Genomic DNA, 26057 nt, shown 5'->3' on the forward strand with positions numbered 1-26057 from the left:
CGCTCCGAAATTAGCGACATTAATTATAAACTTGACAATGGACTTCTCCAACGTTCGGAAACAGAACATTCCTCTTCGCCTGCTCCTCCGTTCCCTTCTCCATCTTCGCTACTGCCGATAAATCCAAGCATCAGTCCCGAGCTTGACGTAACAATTCCACCTAGTCATCACTCTGCCACTGAGAAATTTCTTTCCTGGGAGATCTTTGACGATGCACCACTTTTGCGATCACAGTTTATCTCAACTTATTTACTCGAAAGTCAGCGGCCCGCCGTGCTACTTTCCTCTTCAGACTCGACTACTCAAGCAGTTGATATCAGCGGCGACGATTGGCATCATCTTTGTGCGGGGTATAATCGCCACGTTAATTTTTTTTATCCAGTCATGTCCCTTCGAAGGCTGGAATCCCTGCATCAATCTCTGCGATCCTCAACTGTTGACGGGTGTCTTGCTGCTTTGGTAGTTGCTTTGGGTGATGCATGTCTATTCATTGAACAGCGGTATAAAAATGACAACAATAGATCTGAGGACGGTAATCTTCCAATATGGACTCTTGCAAACTCGATCGATGGTTTAGCTGCATTCCGTCGCGCTCTGGGTATGGTTCATATTGCAATGACAGATATGAGTGTTCCTGCATTACTAGCTTTACTATCTACGGCATTGTATTTTACATATTTGCAAAGGCCTTTGCAGGTTAATATATTTTTGAATGCTTGTGCGCAAAAATGCTTGACGATGATGAGGTATTCGACATCAAATATGTCTTCCGAAGAATATGAAACTGTCAAGCGTATATTCTGGAGCTGCTTCATTCTTGAAAGGTAATTTTTTCGCTATTTGTACTCTTTTCTGACCGTACTAACAAAGAACAGTGATATTCTGATTGAGCTGGAAGGAGTTCCCCAATCCGGTTGCGCGGCAATGGAATCGCAAATCGCATTGCCGGCAAAATTTCATACTCACGACTCCTCCGAAATGAGCGACCTTTCAACACTCTATTTTCTTGCTTGCATATCGATCCGACGCCTACTTAACCGTATTCACAAACTACTTTATGCTAAAAAATGGGTAGTTCCGGATATGAATCTGATTAAAGAACTTGATTTGCAAATTGAAGAATGGCGAGAAGTTCTTCCGCCTTATTTACATTTCGAACTCACCGAGATTACTGCTCCAGCCCGAAATAGCTATCAAGGATTTCTACGTCAGCGGTATCTAGCTGCTCGATCTGTGATTTTTCGTCCAGTGTTCAATTTTGTCGTGACGATGCATCTACGAAACTCTCGGCCACCGGGATTTCAAGATGCAGTTACAAACGCAGGATTATGTGTTGAGGCCGTAATGCTACATATGAACAATTTGCGAGGATTCGCACATACTGTTGTCATCGATACATGGATCTGCTCACTTTCAATGGCGGGCGTAGTGTTAGTACTGTATATTGCCTATAAAACACCACCATTAAGACAAGTTATGCAGGAAAAATACGGAATGGAGCGTATTCGCGCTTCGGTTCTGGAACTGCAAAATAAGCTGGATGGGTTTATGAGGTCTGCTCCCGAGATTTCGCCTAGTGTTAAGCAATGCGTTGAGATGATTGAGAACGTCAGGGAAATCATATGGCGTGATGAAAACTGAGTTTTGTTTTTATTTTGAAGATTGAAACTATAGATACAAATGTCGAGAAAAAAAAATATAATATACACATAAAAAATATTTGAAAAAAACGCTCCTTCACACACTAACTTGCTTCAAATCCAATCCACCCCTCCGCACCAGTATACGCACATTATTCAAGAACCTACGAATCCCATCTTCAAACATGTCATCAGCTTTTCCGCTCTTGATTGTACGTATGTGACTTAATGTATCATCCATATCAAGCTCGATCTCAAGCTCATGAGTTTTCCGACCGGGGGCAGTTACTTGAGTAAGGTCAATTCGACTATTGAGGTGTATGTAGCTTAGTCTGTCTTTTACTCTTTCGAGACTTTGCTTTAGCTCTGGTTGCGGTTCCATTTTTTCTAAATCAGAGAATTGTTAGCACGGCCACGTATGCGAGAAATTAAATAAATAGAGGCGCACCTGGTTTTTCGATATTGAGTGAAATGCGCACGTCAAATTTCGAACCCGGACAAAAGATCATCAAATCTCGAATTCTAGTTTTGATACACTTTTGGACAACTTTGTTCGTCTTTATATCTGTTGAAACTCTCAATCGCTCAGGTTTACTTCCCGATCTAGGACTATATCCAACTTGTGGCACTGTATAAAACGTATCACAAATCTGTGAATGTGTGTATTTTATCGGCGTCTTTGTCTTTTCTGAGCGTCGCAAGTGGTCATTCATAAACATGTTGTATGCTCTATGTTGCAATTCTCCCATATCGCTCTCAAACATAATCTGGCCTGCTAGCATGTCGGTGTTTAGTAAAGTCTCGGTATCGACTGGTAGCACTAGTCGTTGATTTGTTTCTTTAGCCAATATCGTGCCGACTTTGGCTTCAATTTCAACTTGTCCCTGTATTTCGACTGACATTTCAGATACATTGGCATATACCCAGGATGTCACGCGGCGAGCAAGATCCTCGTATGGCTCGACATTTGTGAACGTACTAGCAAGAGGGTTTACTGTATCAGCGGCCACTTCTGATGTGAAGATTCGCATATCGCTGCTACCATTTCCATAACTGCGGTTATTTCTGTCACCATTTTCCGCATACGCAGTTTTCCAATCAGCACGCCATTTTCGAGCGTATATGGGCGGAGTATCATATCGTCTCGGCTTAATTTGCTTGCTCTTGTTATTCTGTTGTTGTTGTTGCTGTTGTGGACGTCCATCTTCGGGAGATAGAGATGAATTCTTCTTGACTACCTTCTTTCCAGATTTATTTTCCGCTGCTTGCTGACTCTTTGACTGTTGTGGCTGCAAGTCGCGCTTCGGCACATCAGGACTCGAGTAGGCGCTCCCTAACGGACTTTGCGTACTATAATTACGAGCTGACGCCGACGCCGGCGGTGTATCATCCGTGATACTCGAGATACTCATACTTCGACTTCGAACCGATAATAATGGTGGCGGAACTGGCGATGAAGAAGAAGGTGCTACCGAGCGAGTCAGCAATATCGGGGATGCGCGCTGCGAAGCCATTGCTGATCGTAGCATGTTTGTATTATTCCCGCCGTTGGATGACGAGGAAGAAGAAGATAATGCAGGAATTCCCAACGTAGGCGACACAGCTGGAGAGTATATATGATCTAGAGTAGAGTCGTTCACAAGATCCGCAATAGAGGAACCACGTCTAGGTGGAGGAGGTGGTGGAGCCAGAGGCGGAGTCGCTGCTACGGAGGCTTTCTGCGCAGACTCTTCGTTAATAATCGACTTCAAATCCATTCAGTCCGCTAAAGTCGCTTCTGTTGGGTCTTTTTTTTTTATCAACTTGTTGAATTCAGTTCCTCATACAGATGTGTTTTTTGGATGGCTGCTTTGCGAGCTATAGATTTTTTGAGATTAAAGACTGTACCTTACGTGATTAAGCCCTAACCCCATATAAACTTTAAGTGTAACTTATGTAAATATAGTTAATCCATATTATCCAATGTCAGAAAATTTGTGTCTTCAATGACAGTATTTATTATCAAATCCAGAAGCCTTCCTGAACTCCGTGCGTAAAACATAATACTCTTATCAAAATGAATCTAATCCCGTACTCTCACCATATCTCTCTCTCTGTAACGATCACCTTCTCTCGAGCTATGCGACGAATGACCGTGACGATGATGATGTCGATGAGAGCTGCCACTAGTTCCATGCGACGACGACGAGCTTTTGTGAACTCTGTGACTACTCTCATGGCGATCGCGGCCATTGCTATTTCGTCGTGATTCATGGTCTCTGCGTCCTGGCGATACTGAACGGTCACGATGTCTGCGTGAGGAAGATGTTGTCTCGTGTCGATCCGAGCTATGCCGTCCCTCTGAAGATTGGTATGATCTCGAAGTCGACGGCCGCGTCTGCTTCAGAGCAGAAAGTCGATCTGGGTTATTGCGAATAGCGTTAATCACAGCTTGCTGCTCTTTTTTTATAACCAGCATCGGATCTTCTCTGACTTTCGCCGCAATATCTCTCGAAGAAGTACCGCTAACCGCACTCCCATTAGCCACAAACGACTCCTGCTCATTCTCCTTCATCGTTCCCATCGCCTCACTTTGATTCAACAACTCTTCAATAGTGTTCTTTCCCATTAAAAACGCCTCGACTTCGTCAGATACTCCTAAGTTCCCTCCTTGTGGTGCTGCATACATCCACTCCACTCTCTCCAGAGGCTTTTGTCCACCATTTTGCAACGCTAGTAGTTCATTTCTTTCGCGCTCTTCCTGGATTTCTCGTTGACGCTCAGCAGTCCGTTTACGCTCTTCAAGAGCCTCTTGCTCTCGCTTCCAGACGGCTTCCTGGTTGCGCATTAGGCCTGGATGCCATGATTTTTTGAGGTTAAGATCGCCACCCATTGTTGTTCTGTATACAAAATAATTAAATGAAAGGCGGTAGTGTTCTAGCAGAAATCAGTTAAAGTTCTTTAAATATTAACCGTGTAGTATACGGTGATATGAGAAGATAGTGTGTTGGTGAGTGAAAGCTCAAACAAAAAGACCGTCAATATGTAAGGAAGCAAGTTGTGGATTGTAAATTATCGTGTCTTTGAATCACGTGATTATATGATTTTCATACACGCATCAGAATTCGTGATTCTAAGAGCTATAAACTTTAGGCGATTTGTTTATTTGATATGATATATTGCATTCTATTATCAAAGCGTTGAAGTTTGTTGACCAAAATTGGCGGACTTGTTAAAGTCACAACTTGCAAGCGAATAGCAGACTACTTGTATAGGCCGTTGACATATAAAAGAATATCCATATCAACTATATACGCTCGAAAACAAAAGCTCACTTAGCAAAAACCTCAATCAATATAGTACAACTTTAGTAATGCAATGCTTTCTTTCACAACTGCAAGTACACACAAGCATCCCCTTTTCTCTTCATATTCTTCGCTTCTTACTTTCTCGCAAACGTAATTCGTACAGCATTCCCACCAAACGCCAAATCCGCCGTTTCCCGCTTCGCAATAACAGCCTGATCATCCGTTTCGTATTCAACAAATGCAATACCTTTACGTCCCGGAACAAGACGTACTTCGAAGAATCCAGGATACGCTTCGAATTTTTCTGTAAGTTGGTCCGAAGTGATATCGTCGGGCAAGTTTTGTAAAAATAAAATTTTGTTGGGTGGAAGTAAGTCGTCTGCTGGTCCTCCGGCAGCTTTCTTTGATGGTCGACCCGAGGCAAGTGAACCGCCTTGTCGCTTGCGTTTCTTGAGTGCTGCTTCGAGTTCGGCTTTCTTTCGTTCTGTAGTCATGTCATTAATAATTTTTATTACTATAAGGGAAGAAATAAAAAATAAAAAAGGACAAGAAGGAAATGGAACGGAATATACCTTTGTCTGCTAATCGTATCTTAATGTGCTCTTCTAGTTGCTCATCTCCATTTTTCCGGACAGTCGCGTCACTTTTTGATTTGGCAAATTGTATCTCCTTTTGATTATATTAGTTATCTCTGCAATAGCTTAAATAAAATCACACCTCAAAACAAGGGGAAAAAATAGACGTACTAGAGGCTGATCAAATAGCGGGAATCCCTGAACTTCCTCCAGTGCCTTCTGCGCAGTCTCAACATCATCGAAAACCACAAAAGCCTGGCCTCTCATTCGAATATTTGCGTGAGCAATAATATCTAAAACAGGTCCATATAAACTAAATGCCGCATCTAATGATTCTTTGAGGACTGGGATTTTGATGTTTTCTTTGATATTCCGGATATATAAACTGAAAATGATTTGTTAGAAGACCTTTAAGAAATGGTAGAGATATTGGAACACGTACGTCTCGGAAGGAGGATGTCCTTCATTTTCCGCAGACATTATAGCACAGCTTTGATTTGGATTGTAATATCAAGGGTTGCTTTATGTACAGTTCAAAAGTACAAGAAACCTGGTAATTTGAAAGTGTCGAGAAGCGAAGAGCACGTGAACTTTAAATTCGTCTGCTTTCCTTTGCTTCAATGAACAGCTCTATTTCAATTTATATCACTTCAGTAAATTCATTGTTAGGCCATACGTCGTTCTATCAATTGAATAGATATTTAAATATATATAATCAAGAGGTTTTTTTTTTTAGATATTTCTATTCCTGGTTTATAATCCGCAAGACAGAAGAATGGCTGAGGATCTGAATGATGACGATTTCGACTCCAACACTCCATCGTCAACCAACAGCAGTACTGCCTCGGAAATGGCTACTCTACAAAATCCTCCTTTTCACAAACTTGTTCCACCTCTGAATTTCTGTCCGGTTGAAGACCAACTATATCGATCCGGTCAGCCCACACCAATAAACTTCCCATTCGTGGCTGAGCTGGGACTAAAGGCAGTCATCTGGCTTGAGATGGAGGATCCGTCCGAGGTCTTTGTCAGTTTTGCTAGGAGTTGCGGCATTTGGATATATCATTTAGGTCTAGAAAATGGTCCTGATGTCGAAAGTGCCGAAGAAGTTGACGCTGATGGTAACCCACTACGAACTCTCCCCGTCGCCAGCGAAGTGCCTACCGCTCGGACCGGAAATACCTCGGCATCCTCTAAATCAACAAAAACCACTACAAATCCGTGGGACCAGTTACCGGAGAAATCAATCGTTAGGGCTCTGGAAATTATCGCTAATAAGGACAATTATCCACTGCTGGTGTGTGGTGGTATGGGTCGGCATCGCACTGGTACGGTTATTGGATGTTTACGACGAGTCCAGCGGTGGAATCTCGCCAGGTTAGTTCTAATATCTTTGCCGTATATGAAGAGTATGACCATCGGACCTAACTGTGTTAGTGTATCTGAGGAGTACCGCAGATTTGCTGGCTCAAGGAAGCGGGTATTGATTGAATTGCATATCGAGGTAGGTTCTTTACTCCGTATTGGATAGCAATTGTGATACTTATTGACGCTGTTTTTTTATCTAGGCATTTGATACCAATTCTGTAAGGATAGATCCGGATATCGCTCCTTCGTTTTTTCTCCATTAATAGTGTATCATGTATATATTTGTTCTAGTTTGGTATTACGGGTCATATTTGAAATAATTAGCGGTCAGCTTTGTATATCAGGTCAATGTTCATATGCATATTGATATTTGAAAAGACCATTTCGTAAATTTCTTCACAAATGTGGTTAATAAACCTGTAAAACTCAACACCTCATAATGTACATTCTAATGATTTCCCAAAAGTCTTAAAGACAATGCCTCTAAATCCTCCAGAGTCTGCGGCTGCTCGACTTCAATCGCATTTCTAGATTTCTTACGAGCAACCTCATCTTCGCTATCATCGTCCTCAAACCACTTTCTCGGACGCTTGGCTGGAGCAGGTTCTTCAACTTCGGACTCTTCTTCAGATGCTTCAGATATTTCGGATTCCGCGGCTGCGGCTGCGGCTGCCCGTTCTTTCATCTTGAGTTTCTTTTCTTTCCTCCGTTCTCTCACCTGTGCTTTATCAACGGCATCAATCTCCTTCATTCTCTCCGACTCCTTACCAACAAATTCTTTAATCTGTTTTTCGGCGTCACCGCTCTTCTTGAAATCTTCTTCATTCTCGAATTCGTACAATGCATGCGGTTTTCCTTCATCGTCAAATATCAGTTTTGTAGGATTCGACTTGAATTTGAGCATTGCCTTTTTAGAGAGTGCGGCCTTTGCCTGCCGTTTGGAGACTGGTGCTCCGTCTAATCCGACCAAAGGACCGGTAGTCGTGACCTTAAGTTTTGCGTTATCTGCGTTTATAGTTGATGCATCAGCAATCTCTTCTTCGTCTTCTTCGTCTTCAGTATCTGAACCGGATAATAGATGATTTTGTCGCTTGACAGTCATAAAATCTTCATTGTCTTCGTCATCAACGGGGTCTGCTGATGCGGAATCATCTTTGATCATATTGAGATAATGCTGAGATAATACACCTTGATTCTGTCGCTCAAACATTCGATCGTATTTAGTTCTCACCTGTCGTCCTTCTTTCTCATGGTCGCTGTCTTCAGACTCGGAATCTTTAATCTGTACTGTATTCTTCAATTGCTTGGTCTTTTGATTACCAAGGAATTTTATTCTAGGTGCTCCTGGAAGCCCTAAGCTTTCTGCAAATTCCTGAGCAGGAAGTTCCGAGAATTTGAAAATACTCTTATCCTTTTGGATATAAATAGACTTGCAGTAACTGGCAAATGCTTTTTGTCCAAGATATTTAATATCCGGATTCTTGAAACAAAGATTTTGTAGATCTTGCCGTATGCTCTTCTTCTTGTTCTCCTTGATTGTAATTTTTTCAATCGGTACCCTTTTCGATTTTAACCGCTCAATCATACCTTCCTCCTCTGAAGGCGTTAACATCATCAAAGCCCGTCCATTAGACTCAAATCTTGCAGTCCGACCAACTCGATGAATATACGTATCAGCATCCTCAGGAGCATCAACTTGTACAACCCAATCAACTGCAGGAAAATCAATTCCTCTAGCAACGATATCGGTACAGAATAAACAGGCGTATTTGGACTCTGAAAATCGGTCGGTAACATCTATGCGTGCCGCTTGTTTCTGTCGTCCGTGAAGATGCATCAGGGGAATACCTGGATGGAGTGTCTTGAAAGTTTCAAACATGAAGCGGACCTGCTTTGACGAGGATGCAAACACTATAACCTTTGACTTTAAATGCGTCTTCAAAAATCCAAATAAAGTGTCGAGTTTCTCTGGTAAAGGTGAAACGACGTAGTACTGCTGCAAATTCTTTGGGGTGCTGGATTGAGCCTTTTCATGGGCGGAGATATACTCAGCTGTTGTTGAAGATAGACTAAGTCTCGCAAGATCAGCTACTGATTTTGTCTGCGTAGCCGAAAACAGAAGAGTTTGTCGTTCCTTGGGTAAATGCTGAACAATAGCATCAACAGTTTTTTTAAATCCCATATCTAGAATTCGATCTGCCTCGTCCAAGATCAGCATCTTCAGATTGCCAGTATCAAATCCAGCAGCCTGATCCATATGTTGTAAAACTCTACCGGGTGTACCAACTAAAATATTAAGACGTGAAATCCGATCTCGTTCTACTTGCACGTCTTTACCACCAATAACTAAACCTGCTGAGAAGGAGTGTGCGCGTCCTATCTTTCGCAAAACGTCAAAAATCTGAATTGCGAGCTCACGAGTGGGAGAGATCACTAATGCACCGAGTCCGTCGAACTGTGCCCACTGATTGCAATACAAGCATTCTAATAGCTAAAATAAACTAAATTAATTACTCTTGCATATAGTAGATATTGGACAAGTACAATGAAGACGAACTTACCGGAATCAAAAATGCAAGTGTTTTTCCACTTCCAGTCTTCGCAGCACCCAACACATCTTTCCCCTTCAAAGCCAGCGGTATCGCCCTCTTTTGTATCGATGTCAGCGTAGTAAAATGAGACTGCTTCAGTCCAACAACAGTCGGCTGAGATAATGGTAGCTCATCGAATAATGTTGCGCTCTCAGGATCGAAGTCTTGAACACGCTGTGCAAGTTCCTTTAGATCTTCCAATTCTCTCTCGCGACGCGCATGCTTTTCATTTTTTCGCTTATCAGAAGTCTTCTGACCAGACTTTTTGCCCTTTTTATTCGCTGTCACCATCGCAGCAAATGAGCTACTTTTTTCTGTTGTAAAGTAGAACGCGGCTAAAATCTGTTGCGATAGAGCAAGAAATTCTTTTTTTTTGCGGTTGGGAGATGACAAGGCATAATTTTAAAGTTCATACGTGAGCCGCACTGTGTCATAAGTAGACTAGCGCAGAATGTCTTAATCCCAAACAACTCCCAAAAAAAAAATTAGATCACTTCACGCACATCAGCAGTCTTTCTTCGCTTGCTTGATTTGAGTAGCATACAGTAAATAATGGCCATGGCAGCTTCATTATCATCCAATTGGGCGGCACTGCTAAAGAAGCAGTCCAAAATTGAATCAAAAGAATTGAAGAAAAAGAGGAAATTGAATTCGTCGACAGAGAAAGACTCGGCAACGAGCAAGAAGAAACGAAAGACGAACAAACCGAAGACAGACGGAACCATAGCTCGGGAAGTGGCCTCAAAAGCTACTAATATAGAACAGAAGTATACAAAGAAAGATAGCAAACTTTTAGAATGGGCGGCAGACAACGATATTTCATTAGGAGACTTAGAACAAGCGTACGGCAGAGACAAAGTCAGAGACAGTCTAGCGTCAGCGTCAAAATCAGTTACGGCAGAATTATTTGCAAATATTGGGGCTCAAGATAAAACGAGCGATAGTACAGCGATCACTCGTAAGTGGTGGAATCGACCAATAGAGATCGACGAGTCAAAGACTACGATTGGAAAATATGTAGCTCTAGACTGCGAATTTGTTGGAGTAGGACCTGAGGGAAAAAGATCTGCATTGGCTCGAGTATCTATGGTTAATTATTACGGAGCCTTGGTTATGGATGAGTTTGTGAGACCAGAAGAGAAAGTGACAGACTGGCGGACATGGGTCAGTGGTATTAGGCCCAAAGATATGCAAGATGGTGAGCTAGCTCTTTTTGAGGAAAGGATGCAAAAATTTTTCTAACTTCTATTTCAAGCCAAATCATTTAAAGAGGTGCAATATAAAGTTGCAGATGTATTGAAAGACCGCATGCTGGTCGGCCACGCCGTCAAAAACGATCTAAAAGTACTGATGATTTCACATCCGGCACGAATGACCCGCGATACGTCCAAACTTCCTGAATTTAGAAAACTTTCAAAAGGACGCACACCGTCACTGAAAAAGGTTGCCAAGGAAATCCTCGGTGTCGACATTCAGGGCGAGGAGCACTCTTCTATAGAAGATGCTCGGGCATGTATATTGCTGCTGCGAAAGTATAAGGAGGAATTTGACAGACTGGCGCAGAGAGGATCTCGAGATGTTGTAGACAAAAAGAAGAAGAATCTACAGCCGGCCAATGACGATGTTTGATAATTGGTAGATAATCAATCTTCAACGAACATAGATGGCGGACATAGAAGGGCTCGTAGAGCAATGTATTTTTTCTCGTTACCGAGAGGCATTTCAATCAGAAGAGTGTTAAGGACCTGCCGCTATTGAATAAAATAGCGTATAGTTACCTGGGAATTGGTGAATAGTTTCGCAGAATAATAAATGTAGACAGAATTTTGGATTCTATATATACCCAAAGCTGCCCAGAAAAGCGCAGTTCGCGTATCTAAAAATGAACATGCGGCTCAGAAACGACTTCCGTTAGCCGCTCTTCAATTCCGTCGTCCGGCTTCAACTTCTCGAGTATTTTCAGCTACTAAATTTCGGCGTGGCTGGAATAGAGAAAATGTCCGATTCACTCATTGAAAGACCTCTATTCTAGTAGTAGATTACTGCCTTACCCAGTCATGTCTGGCAAGCCAGAGCTCTCAGTGTTCACGATACAAGAAGGTACAATGGCACGACAACGGATACCTTCGCGCAGCCATATCTCAGCAGCAGCTACTCGACATTCCAACATATCACCAGTTTCTCCTCTCTTTGCGCGCCGGGCTTCGACTTTCTCTCTACAATTCACTCCCTCAAACGCAAGCCACGCCGACGTGCCGAGTAGTTCATTAGTTTTCACACCCATCGAGGAGGGCGAAACACTATCGTCACGAGTCCTCAATTTAGTGGAAGAGGCTGTCAAGGGTCCTGACTGGATACCAAGTTTATACAAACTTGAGACTGTTTTTGCGGGCCAACGAATTTTGTCTGTTCGGAACTTTGCAAGCGCAGCTGCGGCCAACAAAGACTTGTGGTGCCTGACCTCTGACTCGATTATTACCTTTGTTAAAGATCTTCTCGACCGTTGGCGCTTTACTGATGATTCTGCATATGATGAGCTGTATCTAGTTGTTATGGAGTCTGCGCTAATGCTGTGTGTTATCAAGTCAATCGCGCCATGGCCTTTCAAGGCGGATAGATTAAAATTGTATGCCAAGCTCTCAGATTTGGAAATCAGTTACTCAAAGAAAGGGCTATCTAATGCATTTCTACGCGAGCTGATTATACTGACAACCTCATGTCAATCCGGATACAAAAGTTATATTCGGCGCATTATCGACGCCAGCCAAGATCAGTCGCTGAACTTTGACCATGACAGTCTTGTTGTTGAGTTGACTAATCGAACAGTGATGAACAACTGGGTTGAAAAGCTAATTCTAATAGCAGAGGCATTAAGAACTCCTACTGATTCGTTTGTGAGCTTTATTCTTGGGCTGATTAGCGACATTGCTGGGATCTCCCGTCGCTCTTCAGCTACAGCTTTAGAAGAGACTGATCATACCTCAAGCCCGACAAAGGACCGCCTGAGAGACATTTCTCTCAGTGTTATTGACGGAACTAAACTTTCTTCAGCTTGTCGTCAAGAAGTGTTTGTGATGGGATTATTGATTGCTGTTCGATCGTCAATTTCTACAGCATTTTCTCACTCGTCATGTGCGGCTATCTCTCGACTTGTGCGAATCATGATTAGTCGCCGCATTCATGTCAACATCGCCTTGTCATTGTTCGAAGCTCTTGATTCTCCTCAGGAAGTCATTCTTAGTGATATTTGGCCTCGTCCCACGACCACCTCGGAGCCAAAGAATTTTTCGTCCTCAATAGAAGGCACGAACAAGTACTTAGATCTAGAGTCTCGCGTGCGATCTTCGAATGAAACGATAGTCCAAAGCTTACGCGATATCATAACGTGCTCTTTGTGCAACGATATTTCTGAGGACATGGTTAATCTTTCATGCGGGCATTTCTTTGATAGAAGCATGATCACGCAGTGGCTATCTCAAAGTACTAGATGTCCACAATGTCGTCAGACTGTTACGATTCAAGGAAGAGCGCTCTGGGTATCTGGAATTGTGGACTTGATCAAAGAAGTTGACAGCCGAACGAGCCTCATTCGTACCCTTCAGACAGAATCACCAGATGACCGCACGCTGGTAGGAATATTTATGAATACCTCGGTTACAGTCATTGGCATCCAGAATGATAAAAGTCCTGATATTGAGTTAGTGTCAGATTGGGCGGCTGACACGAGCTTTGCTGTAAGTAGCCTTTTTCAACTTTGGTATTGACTTTTCGTTTACTTATTGGCTACGCGTATAGATACCTACAGTGATTTACGTGGATGGCAGTAATGCGCCGATCGGATGGGGTGGTGATAGATCCCAGATAGATGAAATTATGAGAAGAACACCTGAAGAATATCGTATATACCATATTCTGACTAGGCCATGTTCCGAGGAGCATCTAACTTATTATTTGGCTGCGATTTTACGGCATATTGAGAAGCAACTTGATAAGAAAGCAAAAAACCTAAATAAAGATGCAGGTACCGTCGAACGAGGTAGCCGACGATTGAGGTACCTATTTAGTATTTCTGACAGCTTTTGTCCTAACTCTATTCATGACCCAAGAGATAAGTTTGGTAGATCTTTGCGGGAAGCAGGTTTTAATTTGTCTGATGTTGAGATCATCCCAGAGACTATGTGCGCGGCTTTGTTTTCTTTAGATTTGAATACGGGGGGTATCCGAAAGCCTAATCAACTTCAGCATATTGTGAACTGGGATTTTTTTGGCATTTCGCAAAAGATGTATAGGGTCAGTCCTGAAGATAGATTCGGACTTTGGAATGTTAGTGGTACAGATCAACAAATCCAAGGTATGCAGACAGCTAATCCCATACCTAGTTCACCGTCTTTTATTGGATTAGGGATTTCAGAATATCTTCTTCGTCATGTTGTAGCTGCTCTAAGTCAGGGACTGGAAGAATTTGAATATTATTCCGACAGCTTGAAGAAGATTATAAAAGCTGTCAAAACGGCTCTTTTGGAGGAGATCACTATAGACGATATTTTGGAGTCTGTGCCGCTCTCAAAGACAAGTATGCCGAAGTACAATCTGGACATGTACTCTGCTGCCATGTATTTTGCAGACGATTCCCTTTTTCAAGATATGCTCCATGTACATTTATTCTGCAAACCTGTGAAGCTTCGCCTGAAATTAGATCGCAAGCTTTTGCGAAGCGGAATAGCTCGAGAATATAAGGTTGATGTGAAGAGACCTCCATGTATATCTTCGGATTGGAATGACCCGAATATGACCGCGACAGAAACGGTTTCCATCACATTAGCCGAAGACGGAGTATTGACGATCCCTAGCTATAATGTTGCCCTTTGTGTTACGACCGCTGCTACGCGTGAGTTGTCGGGGGTTACTGACTTTCTTCGAGGTTTAGATGCTACTGACCCAATAGTGAGTGATAATTTTGCTTTTTATTATTTGACGAGGTTGTAGACTAATATGTTAATATTTAGACGATGGTAATCTTTGGATCGTGTGCAGACGACACAGCTCTAATGAGACAGTTGACGACCTGGATGAGCACCGACAAATTTGCGGAGCAAGGCGTCACCGGAATGCTCACGGTGAGAGGAGGAAGCAATACGTCACTTGGCTTTTATGTCAATGATATGAGCCGTACAAAAACGATGAATCAGACGGCTGCCGCGGAATTCGGAAATGCAGGTGCGCTTCCGAAAGATCTCTCGAATGCGGATATGTTTGGCCGGGGCAGTGTGCAGATGGCTATTGATGGGCTGTGGTTGGCGTGTAAGATGGTTGCATCTGGTGAAGCATGAGAAGATTTTAGAATTAGATTTATGATTGGATAATAAATGCATCATTTCGAAAGTAGATCTGTTCAATATATGAAATAATCTATCAAAATTTTGTAATTCTTTTAGATAATGATTATTCATCTTTATCTCATTTTGACTAGTCAGCATTACGATCTTAGTCAAGCTCGGCTCAGCCTTACACGAGGCTATTGTGCACATCCCGCTTCCGACCAGCCGATGATCCTAGTCATAAGCAATTGGACGTAAACATTCGATCGACTCTAGTAAGCTTCTGCATATCGGTTTTGAGCATGCGAAGAAATTGTTTCTTAGTAATTTCTCGTCACAGCGCCTTCAGAAACTTTTATTTAATATCGAAGCAGCCTGCCTCTGCACTCGGACATCAACCTCGAACATCCTCCCCAGCTCTTTATTTTAGCACTTCAGCCATAGTGAGTCCATATTAGCTTTTGATATATGACTGGCTCACTGCTAACAACGACTAATTAAGATGTCGAACAAAGATAAAGTCGACGACATCACCAAATGGGCAAGCGAGGACGGCGAGTTCCGACGCAAACCTGTACGGCTCTATCTACTACTGCAATTAAACTGCAAATACTAACATTCTCAAATAGTCTGTGTTTCGCAATTGGATCTCTCATGACCCTGATGCAGAGTTTCCTGCTGAGAAAGGCCGTTATCATCTTTATATCTCTTGGGCGTGTCCATGGTGCGTGAATCATTCCGTTTCTCTTCATCAGAATCTAGGCTAAACCAATTAATGCAGGGCTCATCGTACCGCTATTGTTCGTAAATTGAAGGGTCTTGAAGATATCATCAGTTTCAGGTATAATTGACCTGCGTTATTTGTATGCTACAGCTGTCTGACAAAAGTGTTTTAGTGCCGTGGACTGGTATCTTGGCGATTTGGGTTGGAAATTCTCATCGCCCGAAGAAACTCCAGGAGCTAATCTGGACCCTTTGTTCAATTACTCTCACTTGCGTGAACTATATTTTCGCGTGAATCCTGACTATGAAGGACGTTTTACTGTTCCTGTGCTATGGGATAAGAAGACCAACTCGCTTGTGAATAATGAGTCTTCTGAGATTATACGTATGCTTTATACTGAATTTGATGATCTCATCGATGAAAAGTATAAAAGTGTTACTTTTCTGCCTGATGATCTGAAAGCAGAGATTGATGAAATGAACGAATGGGTTTAGTATGTCTTGTTTTTGTAGAGTTGAGGCGCGCTAATGGAATGCTAATCTTGTTTTTTTAGTGATACTATCAACAATGGCGTTTACAAGTCGGGATTTGCCACCAAACAGGAGGCTTATGAATCTCATGTCATAAAAGTGTTCGAGTCGCTCGATAAGCTGGAGGCTATTCTGGGAAAATCAGCTGGCCCTTACCTCTTCGGGGACCGGCTTACCGAAGCCGATATCCGACTTTATCCTACCATTGTTCGCTTTGATCCGGTTTATGTTCAGCATTTTAAGTGCAATATTGGTACTATCAGATATAATTACCCGAATATCAACAAGTGGTTGAAGCATTTGTACTGGGATATTCCGGCGTTCAAGGATACGACCAACTTTGAGCACATCAAAAAGCATTATACTAAGGTATGTATACATTAAACCATTTATTATAAATCTGCATATAACTAATAATTGCGTTCCTTACAGAGTCACAAACAAATCAACCCGTATTCTATTACACCCCTGGGACCCATCCCCGATATTGAACCAAAATAAGGATTTTAAATTAGCAGTATATTGTGCTGAGAAGAATGTATTATTGTAAAATTCATATCAATTTATAGCGAATAATAACATGTTCACTATCGTTATAGGGAGTGTAAAAGCTGCATTGGTACAAACTGCGATTTTGATTCAGACCAGTAGCTTACTCTGAGCGATTCGCCCATAATTAAATCAGAATCTCAACGTTCAGACACTCAAGCAACATAGTCTAGGCATCTTATGCTTTTTAAAACCTGGTAATACCATGAAACTCTACAGACTGGGCCATCATAACAAAAAAGCTGTATGAATTGAATTTTACAGTCAAGAATCACAATTACTCACGTGATGATAGGAATATATCCAGCCTTCTGATGTATGCTCTTCGACCTCGAATCTGGGGGCCAATTCTGAAACTCGTCATAAATTCAAATTGGCTACAGTGTTCAAGCCTGTGCGGACATAATCCTGGGATTATATGAGGTGTAATGCCGATATGCTAACACTGGTCTTAGTACCGACGAGCTCAGATATCTCTAGATCAGCCCGAACAAGTTATCGATGAGGTTTCCACTCCAGCAGACTCGGATCTACCTGAACGTATATTCAACTTATGTCTTTTATTAAATACGCATGCTTTGCGTTTTAAAACAGAATGCTAACAAATTGTACTCTATCTAGCTGTGTCGCACAAGATCCATCACAACACGGTATCAAAACAGTTTGGGGCTCTGGCTCGCAAATTTCATTTTCAGCGCAGGCAAAAGCTAGTCTCTGGGCCTCAGTTCCTAGATACTGATCATTACTCTCTGGAAATGGAGATCGCAGCTTGTCCTTTTTCGCCCCGGTCGCAGACTCAGTATGATGCCTCGAATGAGAATCGCCAGGAACATTCAGGTCGTAATATAACATATTCATCTGGTTTACCAGCTCAAGGCACAACTGGCAAACATAATAGACGGAAGCTGGGATCTATATTTTGGAAGAATCGGGCCACAGATTCAGCACCTGCTGATGGTGCTGGTAGTGTTGAAGTTGACTGCTCTGCGCCTGATCTTGTAAGCGGAGAGCATGATGAGGCACTAGGAAGCTGTACCAATACTTTCAACAATACAGCAACGTCAGCGGTCAGTCCTGATGCGTGGCAAAATGTGCAGAGCATACCAGAGCAGACAGTGGAGACTGTTGATGGTGAGAACAGGCAAGAGCTAGTTAGACTAAACAACGACGACGACGAAGGCAGTCACAACACAACATCGGCAGCTACAAGTCATCTTTCAGATGATGTCAAATCTTCGACAGTCTCAAACCCAGACAAGCTTCAGCCTCATTCTTCGGACGCGAGTTATCTCGAGCAATTACCACTCGCAGTCGAGTCTAATTCGAGTACCAGATATGCCGACACGTGTCCAGCGCATTCACTCTCTGTTGACATTGAAGAAGTAGCAAGTGCCTTGCAAGTTGATCGGACTCTATCTCAAGACCAGATTTTCGATGAGATTTACTTGGATTCTAGCAGTCTCAGTGCCAAAGCTACAGCTAATCCAAGATCAAGACAAGCTGAAGAAGTGAGCGAGCTATGCAGTTTTCCAAAGTATACCAAGAACGGAGGCACGAAAAGTGATAATTATAATACTTCACAAGAGCGAATAATAAGCGAAGCGCAGGAGTTCATTCAACGGTCGTTGCGTCGTAAACCTGTTGATTTCGCTCATGCGGAAAATGAGGACTCACCAGAATTTACCGCCGTATCTGAAAATAGAAGAATCGACAGCTCACAGCAAAGTGCATGGGGATATCTGGCTTCTTTTTTCAAGGGCCTGTCGTTCACGACATCTACAGAAGATCAAATTGCCGAAGCCCGGAGTTTTAGATTGCAGCGCACGAGGTCTCTGCGAGCCTCTTACTATGAAGACACTGACTATGATGATTGGTCCAAGTACGAACACCGGTCGTATATCTGGGATGAGCCGTATGGAGGGTACTCTACCGTACATTCACGGTACTGGCGAGGAACTCCGCATGTTTAGCGGAGATAGAGACTATAGTTTCTTGTATATTTTTCCTATTGCTGAGCTTCATAGTTCTCTAATTGAAATGATGCTGTAAACATATTAAGACGTTAGCCGAGAGCCGGACACGACTCTTGTGACGTCATAGAACACGCGTGCTTGCTGGGGCATTCTAGAAAGCCCTAACCACATCCGTTCCAGACGCATAACCGTCGACATAAAAGAACCGACCTCGACCACCTTGCTACGGTTTTTCTTCTTTAATAGCTCTTCTGCCTCCTACTTCTTCATATCCATCGTATTATTTTTATATACAACATGGACAGTCGTCTGTTTTCTGCGCCGGATCGGCAGATCAGTGCCTCGCCGACCAGTGCCTCGCCGACAATCACCACCCATCGAGCTCATCTCTCGCACTATATCTCACAGCTTACCTCCCTCGAGCGTGAGCAGCAGCGTCTCGCCCTAGAACAGCAGCTTTTGGCTCGCAGACAGTCGCAGCTTACTGCAAAGCGCGACCAGCTGACCTACCTCATCGCCGAAGAGCAGGATCTTGTTCTTCGTGCCGTCCAGCAGCAGCGCCAGCAAGAGCGCGAGGAGCACGATCAGGCTGTCGCTTTGTTTACTGCTCTCGCGCAACGCGAAGCACAGATCGCCAGACGCCAGCGCTTGCGCTATGCCGTCTACCGCAAGCAACAGGAGGAGCGCGCGATCAAGGATGCCGAGATTCAGCGTATTCTGAGATATGTCCAACCGCGTGATCAGCCGCAGACTATTCCCGGTAGCAGCTCATTCACTCTGCCCTCGCAGCAGCATCTTTTTCAGAATATCGTTGATAATCATCATGCTGAGCAGCCGCAGATTTCGGCTCCCGGGTCAGAGACTTCAGAGCTTGATGAGACTCCTTTCCGCCCGGGATCAATCTCGTCGTTCCTCCGCCAGCAGGGAATCAAGCCGCGTGAGCTCTACTCTACTCGAGGTAGTCCTCGCGCTGATTTCAAGAGGGGTTCTCGCCGAGGCTCATCAGTCGTGGACAAGGTTACCCCCTCGGCCGATAAGTCATCACCTGCGCAGACGTCTGAGTTCAATCGCGAGAGCACAAAGCTCATTCCTGATGTCAACTATGAGTCTGCACAGGACCTCTTGACGGCCTTGTTTGGCAGTGCTTCCCAGGCCGAGATTAAGAGGGAAATTCCAGAACAATCAGTTTCTACTCCTGCTTTGTCGACGCGCGAGAGACAAGCCGAAAAGCAGTCGTTACTACCAGATCAGCCGCCTGCTAAGCAGCAAAAGACCGGCAAAAGCACACCCGCCAACGCCCCTTCATTTGACGAACTCATGCGCATGATGTTTGGCGGTGAACAATTATCCGAGCAAGATTCTTCGTCGATATCTGCGCAACAAGACCAGCCTCCGCAGACGCCATATCAGAGTGAAAGTTTCTTTGAGCCTCCTTCGGCTACGCGCCCTCCATTCCACTACACGCTGTCGCATTCTAAACCATCTGTGCCGCCACCAAAATTTGAGATTCCTTCAGAACCGGTCAAGTCTCCATTTGAGATTATTGAATCACAGATTGCGACTGTACGATCAAAAGTTGCTGAAAGTGCCGCTAAGATCGATAGCTTAGCTTCTCAGTCTGTCGATACTCCAAAAAAGCATGAACTCCTTGAAATCCAGGCTCAGCTTGAGAAGGACTACTCTGATCTGGATGACATTTTATTGACGACTCCAGAAGCCGAGGATGAGGATGAGGAGACCAAAAATCGACGCCAGGAGCTACGGCTTATGAAGCATGAGGTCACTACTATGGCGGTCAATGCTGCTGACAAGATCGATAAGATTCTGAGCCCGAGCAGTGCTTCAGAGTCTGAAGAAGACGACGAAGGCTATGAAGTTATTGAAGAGGAATCAAAGAATATCGATAGCGTGCCATCCAATGGACCGGCTATTGCTCCCTCTGAAGCTGCCAATGTAGGCGAAGAAGTTATTGAAGACGGCGACTATTTTGTGATGGAAAAGCCTGCAAAGGATGTCACTCTCGAGCGGGCAGAGACAGAAGAGGATGAGTCTCTTGACAACGAAGAGAAGAACGAAGTCAAAGTGCCATTAAATATTCCGATATCTGCTGTTGATGACGACGACACGTCAGTGATTGTACAAGCATCGCAGCCAATTTCTAGAGATGAAAATGCTGAAGAAGTTTTTGTTCTTGAAAGTGGTGATAAATCTGGACACGTACTCCTAGAAACGAACAGTGGAGCAGAAAAAGAAGAATTTCTGGACAATGAGGAAAAAAATGAGCAAAAAATTAGCTCAGACGATCGGTCGAGAAGTGGGGAGCTAAAAAAGGAGGAAAGTAGGAGGAGTGAGAGTCCATTGAGACATGTCGTGTTGGAAGACGCGCCGGAAGACGAGTAACTTGCTAGAATATATCTTTTAAGTAGTGGTTTTTACTAGGTCTATTTCGGGTTGCATATTGGTTCTAGGTTGTTTATCTTTCGATTTGATTAATGCTATTGACTAATTTAGATTTCAGTTTCAATCCACTTTGGCAGTATAGATTACGTAAAAATCAAGATATGTCAAAGCAGAATGCAAACGTCTTTACACTATTTTCCCCTGCCAAATATTTTCAGCGTCCTCAAACTCGAATGTTTCCTTATCGCCATGTACTTCCATATACCGATTTATCCGCTCAAGCTCCTCGTTAATTCTCACGCGATCCATATCAAGCTCCCATATCCGAAACCAAGCATCACCTTGAGCTTTCTTCGCAATGTGATTGAAGGGACGAGGCGTCATCCTAAACGCTACTTCGCAATCACTGATTTTGTTCAACTCGAGGCCGATTTCGTATTTGGTTTTGTAGAGCGCGATACGGAGATGATAGTGCCAATAGTAGAGCGAGAAGTAGCCGGAAGGCAGGTATGGATAGCTGACTCTTGAATGTTTGTTGCCCATTGCTGGCGCGTGCTTTGAGATTTGCTTGCTAGATTGAATGTGTCTTTGACAAAAGGCTGTGGGGAGGAAGTGCGAAATAGACGTCTACATATATTGCTAATACAGGATGCGTCTCATATAAGATTCTCGGGGCTAGTGAGAGTAACGTACAGAGTAACATGTGCGTACACGAATACTTCAATGACTCAATTTTCCAGATCTTGGACATTTGTTCGACATCAAAATATATAGCGATTGAATTCGGGAAATCAGATATATAATTTGTAGGATTATGAAAAATCGATAGTTATTTACGATGAATATTAGTACAGAAAGGATATATCTCACACAGAAACTATTTCAGATTCTTGGATGAATTGTGTAAAAATAGAAGGTCATTACAGCTGCAATGAAGTTTTAAATCCGGCGACGCATCTAGTGCAGCTGAGAAGTACCAAGGTGAACGAAAGTCCCGTGCACGAGAGGTCGTTGGGAGAACAGAACTCCCAAATCATCTTATCTCCCTGCCTCACCTCATTTCGTTGTCACCTTTAACCTATTCAGACTGAGAAAACTGATCGATACCCGAGTCTGCATCTACATATAAGAGCATTGCATAGGTTAGAAGTATGTCCTTTTCTTGTTCGGCGCTAGTGGCTGCTGCAGGCCGTCGACCAGTCGGGCTCATCGGCCTCATTGGCGCCCACATTCCCGCGCCGATCAGCGTTCGCCATGCCAGCAACAAGGTGCGCAAAGCGCGGGGAAATAAAAAGAATCTGGAGATGGGATTCAAGTCAAATATTCCTGTCATTCCGATACCGCCCGTTCCGAGGAATACTAGGTTGCCTGAGCCGATTAAGAAGACGGCACGCGTTGCGGCGCAACCAGACGAGTCGCAGACCATGAACACCGCTAAGGCTTCTGCCTCCGTTGATTCGGTTTATAAAATGAGCTATTCATCACCTTCTGAATCAGCTCCTGAATTTGTCAGAACCGCATCAGAACGGCAACCGAGTATAGAGTCATTAGGCGACGATACCGTTGGATATGCTCCATTAACTGAGTCCTCATTTAGACGCATCATGAACGAGACAGCCGAGCAGCCAGTCTTGGTGGATATCAGCCAAAAGGCTGCGCACTATCTGGGAACTGATCGTGCGAATTCAAAGGTTTCACTAGATAACGCTTTGTTGTTCAACTCAAAGCGACAGGGAGCATTGTTTTTGGATGACATGAAGCTATTGTCTGATCGTGACAATCTTTCTCAAACTTCGTCGCGCGCGAGAAGAAATATATTTGCGCGGTACACGTATGGATACGTGATTTACTTAGGACTGGTCGCTAGCGGCTTTGGTCTGACTCTCGGTGGAACTCTGTACTATGTATTGAAGAAATACGAGGATAGTGATGGTGGTTTTTCGAAACGCGGCGGAGATGATAATGACGATGAGTGGGCTACTGGTGGAGGATCGAGAAGACAGCATCATATTTACCCAGTCTCTACGGGTATTGCTGTTATTGCCTGCCTCCTTTTCTCCGCAAAGACGCTGTTTCCAAGCCTTCGAGATGCGCTGGTTAAGTATGGATCTATCAATCTTCCACTCTACAGCCTTGCCTCTGCATCAACTAGCAAATCTCCAAAGCTCTCTATTCTGCTCTCGCAGTTTACCCACAACTCCCTCGCCTCTTTTCTTGCGTCAACCCTTTCTTTAGTCTGGCTTGCTCGCGAAACAGAGTTTCTTGTCGCACCTTCCGCCTTGGGGCCGGTATTAGGCACTGGTATGGTAACGGCCACCATGTCAGCCGCTTTGCTTCCTCGATTACTGGCAGGCGGAAATGCCCAATTTCTGAGACCGATTAACGGATCATCGGGTTTAGCTTGTGCTGTTCTTGGATTCCTGTCTACCTTTGACGAGGCTGGTGACGTGCCACACTACGTATTCCTCGCCGTACTCGGAATCTCTGGTTTCCGAGTCCTGGCAAAGAGTAAGAGCATCGAAGGCACCGGTGCATGCGTACTGAGTGCTTGGGAAATTGGAGGATTAGCCGGCGGATGGGTTGTAGGCAAAGCATCTGACGCCATGCTGTTGGCGCGAAAGATGGTCAAGGGACAGAACGTGTATGCGGAGCGGGAAGGTCGGCTGGCGTTTAGACGGGCGTTTTGGGGAATGCGCGTCATTGAGTAACCAATTTTATTTATTGTTTTGACTTTAGTCCGGAATGGCGGGGAGTTTAAAGGATGGTTAGGGACAGGAGATTAATATTAGCATAGAATCGAGAAGATTGTATACATATTTTAATACATGCTCCCGTTCTGGATTAAGATAAATAAATTCACGTGATCCCGTTTACAAGCCAGAGCCCAGACAGTTTTTTGATTATGCTATGCACATGCATACTGCTCACATGAATCCGTAACAGTCTAACGCTATTTAATGAAGCGCCAATATTAAATCAGGGTTAGGTTGACCGCTGCACACCTTGTTATCTGAAACTTATCCTAAGCCGGTCAGAAATAAAGTCTTACTACCAACTCACTCTCGTTCCTCGTTTCGTTTGTTTATAGAATACATTGAAACAGGCACAATGGCAGACAAGGCTGGTGCAAACAACGGGGTCTATGACCCTCTCTTACACGACGGGCAGCCAGCGCAGCCTCGCTCATCTAGCGATGGAGAAGCCAATGATACCTCGTCGACTGCGTCTCAGAACGGGTCAAACGTCGACCTTGAAGCTGACCTCCAGGCAGTTGCTGCAGAGCAGCTGGCACCGACAGCGACAACCGAGGCTGCACCTACTCGGTTCCGAAGAACGCGGTCGAGTGGTACAGAGCCGGCGTTGAAAAAGTTGATTGTGATTTTGATTGTGCCTGCGGTGCTTCTCTTCATGGTATTTTTCTTCATTTCGCACCGCTCGCGTACTCCCTCGCGAGATGCCTCGCCTATAGCTGCACCGACGGGAATTTCCTTTGCATCTGGATTCAATATGAAGCAGTCGTGGGGTTCGCTGTCGCCATACTACGAGACTGGCAAGGCGTGGCCTGGTATCAGCGAGAATGCCGGCAAGGGATACTATGGATTGCCGCATGCGCAGTGCAGTTTCAAGCAAGTTCATGTGTTGCATCGTCATGCTGAGCGATATCCTACTGGAGGAGCGTTTGAGAAGATTAATGAGATGGCTGAGAAGCTTTACAACATAACCGAAAAGCCTGCCGATGAGCTTTCATGGATCTCGGACTGGCGCCAGACCATGAGTGATGAGTTACTTCTTGCCTCAGGTGTCGCTACAGAGTTTACTTCCGGCTCGCTTTTCTGGGAAACCCATGGTAGGCTTTTGTTCAATGCGACTGAAAAGGAGGAGATGTTTTACCATCCTTCTTTGAACGTGTATCCTAACGGTACTGCGCGACCAAAAATTGTCCTGCGTACCACTGACCAGTCGCGAATCAACACCTCGGCACACGCCTGGGCGGCAGGATTTTTTGGTGTCTATTCAGGCGAACCGAACGCGCCTGTAGACAATGATGACTTATACAAGATGGTTTACATGTCTGAGAAGCCGCTCGAGAACAACACTTTAGCATCGTACTACTCGTGCCCCAACTCTCAATCCAAGCGCTTCACTATTGGATCGCGTATTTATCGCGAATGGGTGTCTATTTTCCTCAAGGATGCAGCTGAGAGATTGAATAAATTGTTGCCAACGGCAAATTTGACACCGATGGACACATACTCGATCATGGCGATGTGTGCGTACGAAACTGCGGCTTACGGATACTCGCGGTTCTGCGAGCTTTTCACAGAAAAGGAATGGTACGGATATGAGTATCGGGATGCTCTTGAGTTTTGGGGTGATGCGTCGTTGGGCTCTGCCGTCGGCGCAGCACAGGGAGTTGGTTGGTTGAAGGAATTGCAAGCCAGACTTGAGGGACACCTTTTGACTGAGCCGTACGCAAGTGTCAATGTCACAATCACTGGTAGCGAAGAAACTTTCCCTCTAGACCAGCTCTTTTACATGGATATGACGCACGATACAATTATTCTTGCAATCTTGACCGCGCTCGGTTTACCTTTTGGTCAACTTCCTTCAACGACAATGCTTCAGCCTCGCCTATTCGTTGCTTCTAGGCTGACTCCTTTCGGTGCCAGACTATACGTCGAACTCATTGACTGCCCCGAATTTTCTGAAACCATGGTCCGTTTGAAACTTAACGGCCGCGTGGTCCCTTTACTAGGCGTTGGCGAGTGTCCTGAGAATGAAGATGGATTCTGCTCTTTGACGACCTTTATCGACGCTCTGAGAATTGCTACCGAGAAAGTTGACTATGAGAATGCATGTTTTGGAATCCCAAGGGGTTGGGAAAACGCGCCAGAATTTCACAAGCCGGCCGATGAATAAAAATTTTTTAGCAAACTTGAGATTGTGTTTTTGAATGTTGTTGTTTAGCATATGGTTTTTAAATTGTGGGACATGTGTGTGGGGTTTATTATACTAATATTTTGATTTACATCGTTTCTCGTAGAGTAAGATTATATAAGAAGAAATTCAATTTGTTACTACCTGCCTGCCAATCATCTCCA

At 44.0% G+C, this 26057-nt stretch overlaps 13 protein-coding genes across 13 annotated transcripts; 9 read left to right on the forward strand and 4 right to left on the reverse strand.

Moving 5' to 3' along the window:
• Positions 1–615: 615 nt before the first annotated feature.
• Positions 616–1641, forward strand: V2V93DRAFT_328116 (uncharacterized protein; the record flags this gene model as incomplete). The annotated part of the gene is made up of 2 exons (XM_066907583.1): positions 616–824; positions 876–1641. 2 exons carry the CDS (start codon positions 616–618, stop codon positions 1639–1641), a joined length of 975 nt encoding a protein of 324 aa, XP_066763643.1.
• On the reverse strand, positions 1624–3491 carry V2V93DRAFT_375099 (CYTH-like domain-containing protein). The gene is made up of 2 exons (XM_066911398.1): positions 2089–3491; positions 1624–2027 (listed from the first exon to the last, which is right to left on the reverse strand). Exons 1-2 carry the CDS (start codon positions 3395–3397, stop codon positions 1738–1740), a joined length of 1599 nt encoding a protein of 532 aa, XP_066763644.1. The 5' UTR covers positions 3398–3491; the 3' UTR covers positions 1624–1737.
• Positions 3492–3571: 80 nt separating this feature from the next.
• Positions 3572–4651, reverse strand: V2V93DRAFT_375100 (Pre-mRNA splicing factor-domain-containing protein). Its single transcript, XM_066911399.1, has one exon. The coding sequence runs from the start codon at positions 4510–4512 to the stop codon at positions 3703–3705; it is 810 nt and encodes a 269-aa protein (XP_066763645.1). The 5' UTR covers positions 4513–4651; the 3' UTR covers positions 3572–3702.
• A 28-nt stretch (positions 4652–4679) lies between these two features.
• Positions 4680–6053, reverse strand: V2V93DRAFT_375101 (uncharacterized protein). Its single transcript, XM_066911400.1, has 4 exons — positions 5945–6053; positions 5674–5887; positions 5500–5596; positions 4680–5411 (listed from the first exon to the last, which is right to left on the reverse strand). The coding sequence occupies exons 1-4, from the start codon at positions 5980–5982 to the stop codon at positions 5062–5064; spliced, it is 699 nt and encodes a 232-aa protein (XP_066763646.1). The 5' UTR covers positions 5983–6053; the 3' UTR covers positions 4680–5061.
• Positions 6054–6135: 82 nt separating this feature from the next.
• On the forward strand, positions 6136–7259 carry V2V93DRAFT_375104 (uncharacterized protein). Its single transcript, XM_066911401.1, has 3 exons — positions 6136–6879; positions 6940–7006; positions 7071–7259. Exons 1-3 carry the CDS (start codon positions 6278–6280, stop codon positions 7131–7133), a joined length of 732 nt encoding a protein of 243 aa, XP_066763647.1. The 5' UTR covers positions 6136–6277; the 3' UTR covers positions 7134–7259.
• V2V93DRAFT_375106 (P-loop containing nucleoside triphosphate hydrolase protein) lies at positions 7137–9811 on the reverse strand. Its single transcript, XM_066911402.1, has 2 exons — positions 9432–9811; positions 7137–9361 (listed from the first exon to the last, which is right to left on the reverse strand). The coding sequence occupies exons 1-2, from the start codon at positions 9750–9752 to the stop codon at positions 7319–7321; spliced, it is 2364 nt and encodes a 787-aa protein (XP_066763648.1). The 5' UTR covers positions 9753–9811; the 3' UTR covers positions 7137–7318.
• Positions 9812–10376: 565 nt separating this feature from the next.
• Positions 10377–11024, forward strand: V2V93DRAFT_307738 (ribonuclease H-like domain-containing protein; the record flags this gene model as incomplete). The annotated part of the gene is made up of 2 exons (XM_066907219.1): positions 10377–10659; positions 10717–11024. Coding segments are annotated over 2 exons (591 nt in total), but the record flags the coding sequence as incomplete, so codon positions are not given.
• A 376-nt stretch (positions 11025–11400) lies between these two features.
• V2V93DRAFT_375109 (uncharacterized protein) lies at positions 11401–14833 on the forward strand. The gene is made up of 3 exons (XM_066911403.1): positions 11401–13195; positions 13257–14405; positions 14468–14833. Exons 1-3 carry the CDS (start codon positions 11519–11521, stop codon positions 14789–14791), a joined length of 3150 nt encoding a protein of 1049 aa, XP_066763650.1. The 5' UTR covers positions 11401–11518; the 3' UTR covers positions 14792–14833.
• Positions 14834–15227: 394 nt separating this feature from the next.
• V2V93DRAFT_375114 (glutathione S-transferase) lies at positions 15228–16976 on the forward strand. The gene is made up of 7 exons (XM_066911404.1): positions 15228–15353; positions 15409–15503; positions 15561–15620; positions 15676–15996; positions 16057–16402; positions 16466–16571; positions 16633–16976. Exons 1-6 carry the CDS (start codon positions 15282–15284, stop codon positions 16532–16534), a joined length of 963 nt encoding a protein of 320 aa, XP_066763651.1. The 5' UTR covers positions 15228–15281; the 3' UTR covers positions 16535–16571; positions 16633–16976.
• V2V93DRAFT_360965 (uncharacterized protein) lies at positions 16788–18552 on the forward strand (the record flags this gene model as incomplete). Its single annotated transcript, XM_066908151.1, has 4 exons — positions 16788–16826; positions 16878–16976; positions 17038–17122; positions 17204–18552. The coding sequence occupies 4 exons, from the start codon at positions 16788–16790 to the stop codon at positions 18550–18552; spliced, it is 1572 nt and encodes a 523-aa protein (XP_066763652.1).
• Positions 18553–18764: 212 nt separating this feature from the next.
• Positions 18765–20955, forward strand: V2V93DRAFT_350375 (uncharacterized protein; the record flags this gene model as incomplete). The annotated part of the gene is made up of 2 exons (XM_066907967.1): positions 18765–19740; positions 19807–20955. The coding sequence occupies exons 1-2, from the start codon at positions 18853–18855 to the stop codon at positions 20953–20955; spliced, it is 2037 nt and encodes a 678-aa protein (XP_066763653.1). The 5' UTR covers positions 18765–18852.
• A 1312-nt stretch (positions 20956–22267) lies between these two features.
• Positions 22268–23744, forward strand: V2V93DRAFT_375126 (uncharacterized protein). The gene has a single exon (XM_066911405.1). It carries the CDS (start codon positions 22380–22382, stop codon positions 23661–23663), a length of 1284 nt encoding a protein of 427 aa, XP_066763654.1. The 5' UTR covers positions 22268–22379; the 3' UTR covers positions 23664–23744.
• Positions 23745–23973: 229 nt separating this feature from the next.
• V2V93DRAFT_375127 (histidine phosphatase superfamily) lies at positions 23974–26044 on the forward strand. Its single transcript, XM_066911406.1, has one exon. The coding sequence runs from the start codon at positions 24064–24066 to the stop codon at positions 25873–25875; it is 1812 nt and encodes a 603-aa protein (XP_066763655.1). The 5' UTR covers positions 23974–24063; the 3' UTR covers positions 25876–26044.
• Positions 26045–26057: the final 13 nt, after the last annotated feature.

This window comes from Kockiozyma suomiensis (assembly GCF_038497685.1).
Source record: "Kockiozyma suomiensis strain NRRL Y-17356 unplaced genomic scaffold V2V93scaffold_15, whole genome shotgun sequence".
NCBI lineage: Eukaryota > Fungi > Ascomycota > Lipomycetes > Lipomycetales > Lipomycetaceae > Kockiozyma > Kockiozyma suomiensis.